Consider the following 12,670-nt stretch of genomic DNA (forward strand, 5'->3'; position numbering starts at 1 on the left):
CCCAAGCCTGTGTGTGTCAGTTACTAATTCCTATCCCAAATCTTTCTGAATGCAAACCCTGGCATAATGCATGTCCCCTAGAGAACACGGTGGGGGCATGGCTATTGCCTGAGCAAGGAAGAACTAGCCCCCAGGAGGCAGAAGGGCAATGCCCCTGGCTAACTGAGGCCAGAGGGGCTGAGATCATCCCCAGCAGAACTGTAATTCAGACCACTTTTCTGCCATTCTTGGCCATGTGACATGGACAGACACAAAATCTAAATGTTCCAAGTAGTTCTGGAAGAAAGTTTTCAGACAACCTCAAGGAAAAGTATAGCAACAGACTTTGTTATTGGTCTGAGATCTCCCCCAGGGAGGTCAGCCCACACAGGGACAGGAGGTGCTTCTGAGTCTCAGAGGCAAGCAGGTGGGAGGGGCTAGGGGAAGAATGCCATGGCCTCATCCTCCCTGAGTTTGGCCTTGATGGGATCCCTTGGCAACATCAGCTCCTGGATTATGGCGTATGCAGGACATTGTGGGGCGAAGAAATTTTTCTGAAAAGAAAAGGAAGGCTGACATCTGACAAGAGGAATGAAGATTAGTCCTCTGGGAGAAAAAAAAAAAAAATGGTCCTGGGGCAGGGTGGGTTAGGGGCTGGGGGACATGCAGAAAAAGCCGAGTGATTAATACTGCTGATCTTCCAGCAAGAGGAACGGAGGTTATGTTGTGATTTTTAAAAAGAAGCAGAGAAACTACAGAGCTTCCTTGGAAATGGGGAGACAGAAACTGCCTGCAGCAGCTGTCTAGTGTGACAGCTGATTGATAGGGGCAAGCTCTGCTTCAGCAGGAGAGAGTGAAAGGGACTCACAGCGAGGGACAGCCACAGCAGCCCCACTGGACCCTTGGACACACTCTTGGCCTTGGAGAACTGCATCTGATACTGCACTGTGGCGAGGAAGCCCTCCAGCCCCACCTCTGTGATGCGGTTCCCTGGTGGAAGGTGCAGACAGGTGGCCTCTTAGCACCACAGGCCTCACTGGCATCTGACACACCAGACATCCCCAGCAGCCCAGTTCCTCCAGCTCCCCACTCCAGACTCACTGGCCCAGGCACACCTTTCCCTGACCTGGCCCTTCACCCAGCTCTTCACACACACCCCATCTAACTCCCCTCGTTACTCCAATCACCTGTCCCCAGCCTCCCAGACTCAGCACTTCCCCTGGCCCCTCAAGCCCTGTGCAAGAGAGCCTTGGGGGACATGTAGCCCAAAGATGGGAGGACCAGGTCTGCTCCATGGAGTCAGGGCAGACACCTTCAGGCAGGACAGGACCCAGGAAGCCTCATGGCAGGAGGACAGAGGAGGTTGGCAGACATACGGAGGAGGTTGAGGTGCAAAAGGACCTTGTTCCCAGGCATGAAAACTTTCCCATCTCGGTGCTCCACAGGCTCCAGGAGAGGGTTGATCACCTCAGTAGCCTCAACCAGCTGCTAAAGCAGAATACTAATTGCAGCAGACAGCAGGGGAGCTGGTCAACAGGCCATTCATTCATTCATTCAACATACATGTTTTGACTGCCGGCTATAGTCCAGGCTTTGTCCCAGGTGCTGGGGATACAAAAATAAATAAGCCCATACCCTCAAGAAGCTCCTTTGTGTTGGGGAGCCAGAAAGTGAAAGTAACGTGGTCTAGAGTGAGCACTGATAGAGGCAAACTCAGAGCACTGTGGGAGCACGGAAAGGGAATACCTAGGCCAGGCCAGGAAGGGTCTCCTGTGAATGCACATCATGTACGGGAAAGGTGTTCTGGGCAAAAAAGCAGGTGCAAAGGCTCTGGAAGCGTGAAACAGTATGTCACATTCAGGTTTTACTAAGTGTTTCCTAACACCTAGAGCAATGAGGAGAATGGATTGGAGGGAAGTGACTGACAATGACGGGCACGATGAAAAGAAATTGCAATAGTCCTAGTGACAATCAGCAGCCTGATCAAGACAGAGGCAGAGGCCAGGCGCGGTGGCTCACGCCTGTAATCCCAGCACTTTGGGAGGCCGAGGCGGGCGGATCACAAGGTCAGGAGATCGAGACCATGGTGAAACCCCGTCTCTACTAAAAATAGAAAAAATTAGCCGGGCACAGTGGCAGGCGCCTGTAGTCCCAGCTACTCGGGAGGCTGAGGCAGGAGAATGGCGTGAACCCGGGAGGCGGAAGTGAGCTGAGATCCGGCCACTACACTCCAGCCTGGGCGACAGAGCGAGACTCCGTCTCAAAAAAAAAAAAAAAAAAAAAAAAAAAAAAAAAAAAAGACAGAGGCAGAGATGAAAAATGGAAACTGAAAGCCAACCCCAACCTCTTCCTGCCTCTGAACATCCTCTTTTGTAAGATTTTGTCTTGGGTGCCAGAGAAGACTCCTGAAAGGAGACGGGCCCTTCCCTGCCTAGGGTGTGCAGGGAGTCTTCCGATGGAAGAGAAAAATACAGAGAGGCAGATGCTCAGGCAGCTGACAGAATGGAGGGATGAGGGACAGTAGGAGCACTGGAAGCAGCCCAGGAAGACTTCCAATGCAAGCAGCAAGTTGGTCCAAGTTGAAAGGGGGCACAGAAGATCCAGGGGCAAAAGAGAGAGGGTCTGAAGAAGGACCTATGCACAGGGTAGCGTGGGGCAGTGCCATGACCATAAAAATGTGCTGCCTTCCTCGGGGAGCTGCCGAGAGGGGCAAAAAAGAAGACACTTTGTTCCTATGCAACAGTCCAAGCAAGTGATGGAGGTGGTGATGAGGAACTGAGGGCCTCTGGGGAAGCAGCCTGGCTGAGTTGAGACAGCAGATCCAAAGTGTGGGCTACTAATAGACAAGTAAAAGTAGAAGGGGCCTGCTCCCACTATTCCCACAGAAGCCCAGGGTGAGATGGGAGGGGGTTTCAGGTGAGGTTGGGACAGGAGTGGAGGACAAATTTGAAAGTAAACGGCTGCTGCCACAGCATTGGGCTGGAGACCACATTCCAGCAGGGGCTAGGGTGAGAGGTCTCAGGCAAGCCTGGAATCCCAGGGGTGTGCCCCCTGCCTCCACTCCTCCTGGCAGCTTACCTCGGACTCCGGGAGGATGCTGCGCTTCTCTCTGCTTCCGATCTTGATCCCTTTTATCCTGCTTGGCTTCTGCTCAGGGATGGTTACCTCTGGGGCCAGAAGAGCAGCCAGAATGCACAGTGCACACTTCTAATGCCACCCAGCCTCCCTCCCCAGAAAGAACAGGCTAGGTGAGGCAAAGAGACCCCAACTTTGGGTTTGGGTCCAACAGAAACGGCTGGAGGGGGCTGGGTGTGGTAGCTCACACGTGTAATCCCAGCACTTTGGGAGGCCAAAGCAGGAGGATCGCCTGAGGTCAGGAATTTGCAACCAGCCTGGCCAATATGGTGAAGCCCTGTCTCTACTAAAAATGCAAAAATTAGCTGGGCGTGGTGGCGCATGCCTGTAATCCCAGCTACTGGGTAAGCTGGGGCAGGAGAATTGCTTGAACCCAGGAGACGGAGGCTGCAGTGAGCCAAGATCGCACCTCTGCACTCCAGCCTGGGCAACAGAGTGAGACTCCATCTAAAAAAAAAAGAAAAGAAAAAAAGAAATGACTGGAGGGGGCCCCAGCTAGGTGGGTGGGTTCTTTGAAGACAGGGCCACAGAGCTCCAGCTCCAACAAAAAGGATGAGGACAGCAGTGGGGTCAGGATGTCTGGGCTGGATGCGGCTCTCCACATCATCCCTCTGTGAGAAGGAAATCAAGCCCGGAGGGACATGGCGAGATGAGCTCCAGGCAGGCGCACCCAGGCCCAGAACAGCCTCCTGCACCCGTCCAGGCACTCTTCCCTCCTCCACACAGGAAGGTGCCGCCAAAGGGCGCCCGCACTTACTCCCCTTGCCTGCCTTTGTGGCATCTTCTTTCTTAGGGGTTCCTTGTGTGGGTGACTGCCCAGACCCCGACTTCTCCTCTTTCTTGGCCAAATCCTGTGGAGAATGTGAGAAGAGAGGTGGAAGTCCCACCTCCGGAGGGGATGGGCAGTGGTGAGGGAAGGAGCCCAGATTAGGGGGAACTTCAAAGGCCCATGTGACCTTCCCTCCACCGCTTCTGCACATGATGGAAGCCCCCTCCCCTGTCCATCCAGTGCCCAGGCTCTGTCCCATTGCACACCTACCCATGACTTCTCCTTTTTCTTGCCCAGGCCCTTAGGGGTTTTCATTGTCTGCGTCTTGTCTGTCTTGTCTACCAATGCACTATTGCTGATCCCTACCATCTGACTCTTCTCACGGTCCGTTTTGGAGTCCCCATGTCGAGAGGAGGAGGGCTGTGCTCACAAATGGGAGGGAAAGGAGGAAGAAGCCAGAGTCCCTTCCTCAATGGGGGCATGAAAGGTAGCTGTACGCATACTTGGGGAGCAGTCGAGCTGACAAGAACCCTTCCACCCACCTCCCTGCCTAATAATCTGTATAGGACTTCTCTGGGGTGAGATGCTCTGGGGAAGAAATAGCAGAGGGACCTGGTAGGGGTGATATGAACAGTGAGGCAGGGTCTCAGATTCTCATATTGAGGGGAAAAAATAGCAGCTTTTATTGAGCTAAGTGCCAGGCGCTATTTTAACTGCATTGCAGGAAATAAGTCACTAAATCCTCTCAACAGTCATGAAATAGGTACAATTACCCACTTACAGATGAGGAAACTAAGGCAATGAGAAGTTAAGCAACACAGGCCAGGTGCAGTGGCTCGTGTCTGTAATCCCAATACTTTGGGAGGCCAAAGTGGGCAGATCATTTGAGACCAGGAGTTCGAGAGCAGCCTGGTCAACGCAGCGAAACCCCATCTCTACTAAAAAAAAACAAAAATTAGCTGGGCGTGGTCGCACACGCCTGTAATCTCAGCTACTCAGGAGGCTAAGGCAGAAAAATCGCTTGAACCCGGGAGGCAGAAACGGCAGTGAGCCGAGATCGCACCACTGCACTCCAGCCTGGGCAACAGAGCCAGACTCTGTCTAAAAAAAAAAAAAAAGTTTAGTAGCTTGCCCAAGATTACAAGCTGGGATATGGATGAGCCAGATTTCAGGTCCAGATGTTCTCAATCTAGTGTCGTATCTCTGAACCAGTACACTCTACTGCCCATAAGGTGGTTCTGCAATTAGAGCCTGCCCAGCAGGCGCCTGGCAAACGTCTGTGCACAAATCGGAAGGAAAGACAGTCACGACAGAGGGTGGAGATTAAACCGGATGGCCAGTTTGCTGAAAAGCAGCGGACTTCGGGAGTGGGCTCGAGGGTCAGAGGCGCTCTCCGCTGGTCCTGGGGCCTTGGGGCTCCTCACCGATCGCGAGCGCTCCTGCGTCCCTTTCTCCAGCAGGAGACGCCGGCGCTCCACCACCTCCGTGTGCGTCAACTCGAAGGCGCGCAGGACCTAAAGGAGGCTGGCTCTCAGCGGTCGGCTCCCTTGGCCCGTCCACGCCCCGGCCCCACCTGGTCGGCACACCCACCTCAGCCAGCTTCAGGGCGCCCTTGTCCTGGATGCGATTGTGGGCCAGGGACAGCCAGAGCAGGGAACGGTTCAGCCGGAGACCCTAAGAAGCGGGCAGGGACGTGTGAGCCGCCTGCGGCGCCCCTGCTCCCAGCAGGTCCCTCCCGGCCGCGCACGCACGTCCGCGATGTAGCCCGCGCCCTCGTCCCCGATGTGGTTGAAGCCCAGGTTGAGTGAGACGAGGGTCCGGTTGCAGCTGTGCAGCGTGGACAGTGCCTGGCCCAGGAGTTGCGCCCCGCGGTCGTCGATGTTATTGTTCCGCAGAGACAAGTGCGCAATCCTGGGGCAGCCAGAGGGAGAATGTGGGTCGCTGGAAACGGTACAGGGCGCCCGCCGGAATACGGGAGACTTGAGGGCTTGAGGGGACCGTCTGGTCTGAGGATGTAGGGGCAGGAATCGACGGCCCTTGCCGAGATGGTAGGGGGACAAGGAAGGGGGGGGACTAAAAATGGCTTGGAATTTCGAGACAGGCCCAGAGAAAGGGTGTGAGGGCAGGGAGTCTCACGTGCTGTCCAAGGCCATGAGTTTATGATAGGACTGCTCCGGCAGTGGGTTCCCCTCCAGAGACACCTTCCTGAGGGCAGGGGAGATCTGAGAACTAGAAGGTACCACTGAGGCCAGGTAAGGGAGGGGAACAGAGAGGAAGTGTGCTTCCCTGGGAAGCAGCTAGGAAGCAGAGTCGAAGGATTGCCCCCCAGTATAGGAAAGATATGTAACAATTCCCCAGACTAAAAATTAACAGGTGTGCCCGTTGTGAAGGGGCTGCTCCCCAAAGTTGGTGACCCAAGGTAGGGTGGCCCCTAAGATGGCCTTCAGTGGTCCCCACCTCCTGGAACTCATGCCCTTGGGTCATCTCTTCCCCTTGAGTGTGGACTTCATATTAGAAGTGACTCACTTCTGGCCAAGCACGGTGGCTCACGCCTGTAATCCCAGCACTTTTTGAGGCCAGGGCAGGCGGATTGCCTGAGCTCAGGAGTTTGAGACCAGCCTGGGCAACAGCGTGAAACCCTGTCTCTACTAAAAATACAAAAAGTTAGCGGGAGGTGGTGGTGTGTGCCTGTAATCCCAGCTACTTGGGAGGCTGAGGCAGAAGAATCACTTGAACCCCAGAGGCAGAAGTTGCAGTGAGCCGAGATTGTGCCACTGTACTCCAACCTGGGCAACAGAGCAAGACTCTGTCTCAAAAAAAAAAAAAAAAAAAAGAAGAAGAAGAAGAGGAAGAAGAAGGGCGGTGGGGTGGAGGGAAAGAAGTGCCTGGCTTCTAAAGAACAGAACATGGCAGAAGAGATGGGACAGCACTTCCAGGTTTAGGCTACAAAGGCTGTGGCTTCCGTCTTGACTGCTCTCTAGCACTCTCTCAAATGGCCAGCTGCCATGTGGTAAGGACACTCGAGGCAGCCTGTGGGAAGGCCCAGGCAGCCACACAAGCGAGCCTGGAGGCAGATTCTCCACCACAGTTGATCCTTGAGGTAACTGCAGCCCCAGTTGGCAGCTGTACGGCAACCTCAAACCCTGAGCCAGAGCACTCAGCTAGCCCACCCCCAGGTCATCTCACAGCAGCTATGAGATCATAAATGTATGTCCTTTTAAGCCACTGAATCTTGGGGTTAATTTGTCACACAGCAAGAGATAACTACAACATGAGCACCCACACGGCAGTGGCTTCTCTAACAGTGCTGTGAGAGTGGAGGTCCTTTTCTAAGTTACAGCAAAAACTGAACTAATGGCTAGAAATGACTCCATGTAAAAATTTGCTCCCATGATTTCTTATTTTGTTCAACCTTTCAGCCTGCCTCATCTGTCACACAAACTTGATTACATTCAGTTTAAATTTGTATATGTTGCTATGACTTACTCGTACACATTATTTACAGATGAATTCATATAGTTGTTTTCTGCTAGCTAATTCCCATGATGGAATGAAACGTGTTTCATGGTGTTTTACAGAGTGCTGGGGAGCCCAACCTGAAGAAGATACAGTCCCTGCCCTCAAGGAGCATCCATGCCATCCACAGGAGGAAGACAGGCAAGCCACTGCACGGAGGGGTACCCCCCCATGAAGCAAGAGGCAGGGTTATGTGGGAGCCTAGAGAAGGGGCAGGACCAAATCAGCCTTGCCCCTTACACTCCCAACCACACCTGTAGTTACCTGCCCCATGCCTTGCTCCTGCTCCTTCCCATACAAGTATGCCCTTTCCCAATTCCCTCTCTGGCCTGCTCCTAGGCCTCCTTCAGCTCAGTACCACCTCCTCCAGGCAGTCTTCCAGGTCTTCCTGCCCCACATCCATAAAGTGGGGTGGCACTTCTCTCTGCCCACTCCCTCCCCTGATGAGCTAGTCCTCCATCACCAGTCTCCACATTGCCCTGCAGTATTTATTCTTTTGTCCTTTTCTCTCCCTCCCTGGACTGTGAGTTCCTGGAGGATAAGAACTTGCCTTACCAGCCCCTAGTACAGGACCAGGGCCCCAGGCAGCCAGGAAGGAGAGCGAGAACCTCTGGGGAGGGAGTAGAGGGTAATGAGACTAATGCAGGGGAGACAGGATGAGCCCCTGAAGGTCAGGTTCTTTGGGTGCTGGTGTGGGCAGAAAAGCGGACCTGGCTTCTTGTCTAATGGGGGTATCATGATCCAACAGACTTTGCCTGCTTCTGATTCCACAGGGATGCCAGCCAGGCCCACAAGAGCTGGGACCTGCCACTTCCATCCCCACACTGCTTCCCTCTGACCACCCGCCCAGCCAGGCTGCCCAGGCACTGGGGGCCTCTCCCTCTGCTGACCTGAGCGTGGATGAACAGAGAGGCAGGAGCTCGATGAAGGTGGTCAGGGTCTTATCCGTCAGCCCCACCTTCCAAAAGCTGGCGTGGGCGGTAAGTGCAGAAACACAGCTAGAGCGCTGCCTCCTACTGGAAAACTCTCCCCACACCGACCTCCCAGCGGCGCCCTTCCTCATCCCCCACCTCCCACCTCTCCACCGTCTCCAGGGTCTCCCATGCCCCTTGGTTCTCTCTCCCAAGCCACCAGGAGCCCCAACTCCCACTCTGGCCTCCTGCCCATCCTCCCAGTGCCTCTCACTTGATGGCCTGTAGCTGGGTGAGTGGGGGCAGACATTTAGAGAAGATACCCAGAATCCGTTCTTCAACCTTCCAACCTACGGGCCAAGAGGAGGCAGGCGCCTCAGACCTGGGAGGCGCCAGGGGAGCGGGAGGGAACTGGGGCAGGTGGGGGGAGCGGGGCTCACCGCGGATGTAGATTTCCTTCACCGACTTGCTGTCCTCCTGCTCCAGCTCCACCTGGATGGTGGGCCGGAAGAACACGTATTTGCTCTCCAGGCTGTTGAGGCTGCAGGACCCCGACAGCCGCGGATCGTCTGGAAGGCAGAGGTGAGGGGGGAGGGGAACAGTCACCTCCCCAGGCTCCACGCTGGGCCGGCCCACGGGTGCCCGGGTGGGATTGGAGGACACCGCCAGCGCGGGAGGCGCCGGCCTGCGGGCGCTGCCTCTACGGCCACGCGCGCCTCTGCTGGGATTTGGAAAGGAAGACGGGAGACTCCTCCACCTCCTCACCGGCCTCGTCGAATCCCCCCGCCCCCAACTCACACACACACGGCCCCGCGTCCCTCCATTTGGCCCGGAGTGGGAAGGGAGGCTGAGGATGGACGAAGCGACCCTGGCAGGCACCGGGGAGCTCCACTGTCACTCACCTAGGGTGGCCTTTTCCGACAAAGACGCGGAGGGGACGAAGGGTGGGTGGGGGCGGGGCCGGTTGACAACTTTGGGGAAGTCCGTGTAGCCCCATCGCGTGCAGAGCTCGGCGAAGTCGATCTCGAGGACCCCCGTGCACTGGTACTCCTCTGCGGGGGCGGGCGGGGGTGTGAGAGAAGGGTCCGCGCCCACCCCCGCATCCCCAAGCTCACCCGCGCAAGCGGAGGGGCCCTCCTCAGATGGATATTTTTGCAGCCATTCAACTTGCAAATGCCTGGAAGAACGGACGCTGAAAACACTTGATAGGAAACGGGGAAAGCAAGAGCTCGGAGAAAGGGGATTAAGGGGCATGCGTGCACGGTAGACAACGGGGTCGCCTCTTCTGTGTGCTGGCTTTCCCACTCCCAGGTCAAAGCCACTGCCACCCCTGCTCTCCACTCCCAGCCTGGGCCTCCGCCTTTCCCAGGTGTCCCCAGCCCAGCCTCCTCCTCACAAGACTTCTTTTCCTGCTGGAACTGCTCAGGGTCCCTGGGAGAAAGAAGCGCAGGCCCGATGTGAGTTCCTTTCCACTCCCACTCCTTCCCTACACATACACCCAAGTGCAGCAGAACGATACTTTTATTTAACACTTCCCCTGTCCAGTGTGTTTATATAGCACTTCCTAGTGTCCAGTGCTGTTTGAAATGCTTTAGAAATATTAACTCATTTGTGAGTTATAGTCATTCACACATGCCCACCACATCCCAACATGAGGGCTGTGCTATGCGAACTTGAGACTCTGAGTCTTCAAGGGACACTTGCACTTTCTGGCTGCCCACCATGGGCATCCCAGGAAGAAGTGCCTCCTAGAGATGGGACGGGAGTCCCTGCCAAGTGCTAGACTGGAGCTCCATAGAACACCACGCTGGCCACAGGGGCAGGTGCTGCAGGAGCTGCGTGGGGGAGTGACACATGCAGCTCAGCAGTAGGGAGCTTGCCTGAGGGCGTGGTGGGGCTGGCAGGATGCAGAGAGGCTGGAGGGTTCATGGGGAGAGGCATGAAAGACATGTTCCTCTTGTGTCCGGCCATCAGTGGGAACCCAGGCACACAGCCAAATGGATGAAACAGATAAGCGGGCATAGGGAGGTTGCAATGTCCCCTTGGTCTGGCTGGCTCCTGCACACCTCCCTGCCCTCCCAAGCTTACGTCTGCTGGGAGAGCCCCTCATGCGTCCTTGCTTCACTCATACCTCCCTTCTCAAGAACAGAGATTCTCAAGCTTTAACATCTTAAAAATCACCTGGAGAGCCTGTTGAAACAAATTTCCTGGGCCCTATCTACAGAAATTCTGATTCTGTAGACCAGGTGAGGGCCATGATTTTGCATTTTTAGCAACTTCCCAGATGATGCTGAAGTTGCTGGTCCAAGGACGGCACCTTGAGAAGCCCTGCTGTAAAACAGTGCTGCCCCACAGTACTTCATGCCGCGGTGGAAATGGGTTCTCTCTGCACTTTAGCAGGTAGCTACCTGTCAGACAGCACAGCTCTGCTCCCTCCCACATCCCTTGCTCATGCTCGCTAATGATCTCACCTGTAGCTTCTTGAGAATTAAAGCCATTAGATAGGATGTCCTCTAAATCCCTACACTTTCCTATATCAGCCATCACTCTCTACCAGACACGAGCCCACATCTGCCCCTGCCACAGCACACAGTGATGTCTGCTAAGGCCACCGTAACCTCCATGTTGTCCTACCCAGGTGCCTGTGCAGGTGTCACTCCCATTCTCTCCTACCTCTCTGCTGGCTGCTCAGGCTCCCCTGCCAGCTCCTCATCCTCTAGTACCTGTAAGGCTGGATCCTGAGCCCTCTCCTCTTCTCTGTTTATACTCCCTGCCTCCTTATGGGGTCTCTTTCATTGCCAGGACTTAACTATGCCAGAACATCAGCAGCTTCCAAAGTCACAACTCCACCCTTAACTTATCTTAGTCACTGTTGACCCGTGTGTCCAGTTGTTCAGCTGGCATCACCCCTTGGAGCTCCTGCCTTACATGCACCTCCTTTGGGCTTTCCCATCTCCATGAATGGCACCTCCTCCTACCCAGTGCCCAGTCTAGAAGCCTGAGAATCATTCTTGCTATGTCGCTCACTCCCTACCCTGTCCAATCCTTTACCAACTCTTATTACTTCTACCTCAAAAGTGTTTCTTTGAGAGGCCTAACCCAACCACCCCTCACCATTCTCACTGCCCTATCCCAACTCCCACTGTCCCCGGACTAGGCTGTTGACATAGTCTGGTAACTCATCTCTCTGCCTCCTTCCACCCCGTTTTCTATACAGCAGCCATCGTTTTGTGTGTGTGTGCGTGTGTGTGTGTTGAATGTAACTGGCTTCATACTTGTAGGGGATTCTATACTGTCTTGTCTTCCCTTCCAGAAGATATTCTTTCTCCAGCTCTTATAATTCCTTCCCCTCATCCACCAGCACTGACAAGGAGATAGCACCTGGCTAATGCTGGACCATCAGAGCTTTCTCCCAAGTTGTTTTACTCTGATTCCAGAGACAGCAAGTTCTTGTCCCCGTGATGTTGAAGCTGGCAGATTTGTATCAAAAAGTCTTCTGATACATTTCCCCTTCATGCTTAGTTTGATTGGGGTTCTATCACTTACATCAAAAAGGGCCGGACATCTACTTATACCATTCTACTCGTTTTCCTTTCCCAGAGGATGTAAACCCCATGGGGGCAGGACCATGTCCATCTCATTCTCCTCCCTGACATACCTGGCCTCATGGCTGGCATTTGGAAAGTAATTGTTGAATCAATGAATGAACATCTGTAAACTCTGTTCAAAGAGACCTCCTGGCAACCCCCCTGGTGCCCTCACCCCCCGGCCTTCCTCTCTTCTATATCTTATCCCATCTTACTGGTATTTGTCACCATCCCAAACCAGAGTGTGGGTTCTTTAAGATCAAGTTCAATTCAAACATCTATCAAGCCAAGATGCAGGAACTCAACCTGGGTATGTATGAGTTCAGCCATAGCCATCGAGCAGTGAGTAGTTAGTGGGAACCCCGGGAAGACATAGCCTGGAGGCCCGATCACCCAACCCCGGCGCCAGCGTACCAGGGCTTTTGGGCTCCTCCTCTCCCACGGGAGGCAGAACAGTCGCCGGCTTCTCTTTGGCCGCGCGCTCTCCCTTTTTGGTCACCGCGCCGGAAGACTTCTGGGTCCCCGGACGCGGGGCCCTGGGTGAGGCCCCCGGCGCGCTCTGCTCGCTCGACATGCTGGTGTTGTCTGCAGCGTCTCTGGGACCTTCGTCGGGGCGGGAAGGTAGGACCGCACTCTATGGGGCTCACTCTGGGGGTGGCTGAATCAGGGGATCTCTGTTCCGCGTCCAGGGACCGGATCCGACCGGTCCGGGGTGGCGTCGCCTACGCGTCCCTCTCCAAGACAACCGCACGAGGCGGGAGGGCCCGAGGGAA

The 12,670-nt window shown here is 54.9% G+C and overlaps 1 protein-coding gene across 1 annotated transcript; it reads right to left on the bottom strand.

The window, feature by feature from the left end:
• Positions 1 to 416: 416 nt before the first annotated feature.
• On the bottom strand, positions 417 to 12,670 carry LRRC71 (leucine rich repeat containing 71). Its single transcript, XM_073008260.1, has 15 exons — positions 12,312 to 12,670; positions 9,213 to 9,362; positions 8,751 to 8,879; positions 8,585 to 8,660; positions 8,290 to 8,367; positions 6,020 to 6,088; positions 5,635 to 5,794; positions 5,474 to 5,557; positions 5,308 to 5,397; positions 4,154 to 4,303; positions 3,872 to 3,965; positions 3,058 to 3,146; positions 1,356 to 1,464; positions 848 to 969; positions 417 to 533 (listed from the first exon to the last, which is right to left on the bottom strand). Exons 1-15 carry the CDS (start codon positions 12,469 to 12,471, stop codon positions 417 to 419), a joined length of 1,677 nt encoding a protein of 558 aa, XP_072864361.1. The 5' UTR covers positions 12,472 to 12,670.

The sequence above is a fragment of the Chlorocebus sabaeus genome, chromosome 20 (assembly GCF_047675955.1).
Source record: "Chlorocebus sabaeus isolate Y175 chromosome 20, mChlSab1.0.hap1, whole genome shotgun sequence".
Classification (NCBI taxonomy): domain Eukaryota; kingdom Metazoa; phylum Chordata; class Mammalia; order Primates; family Cercopithecidae; genus Chlorocebus; species Chlorocebus sabaeus.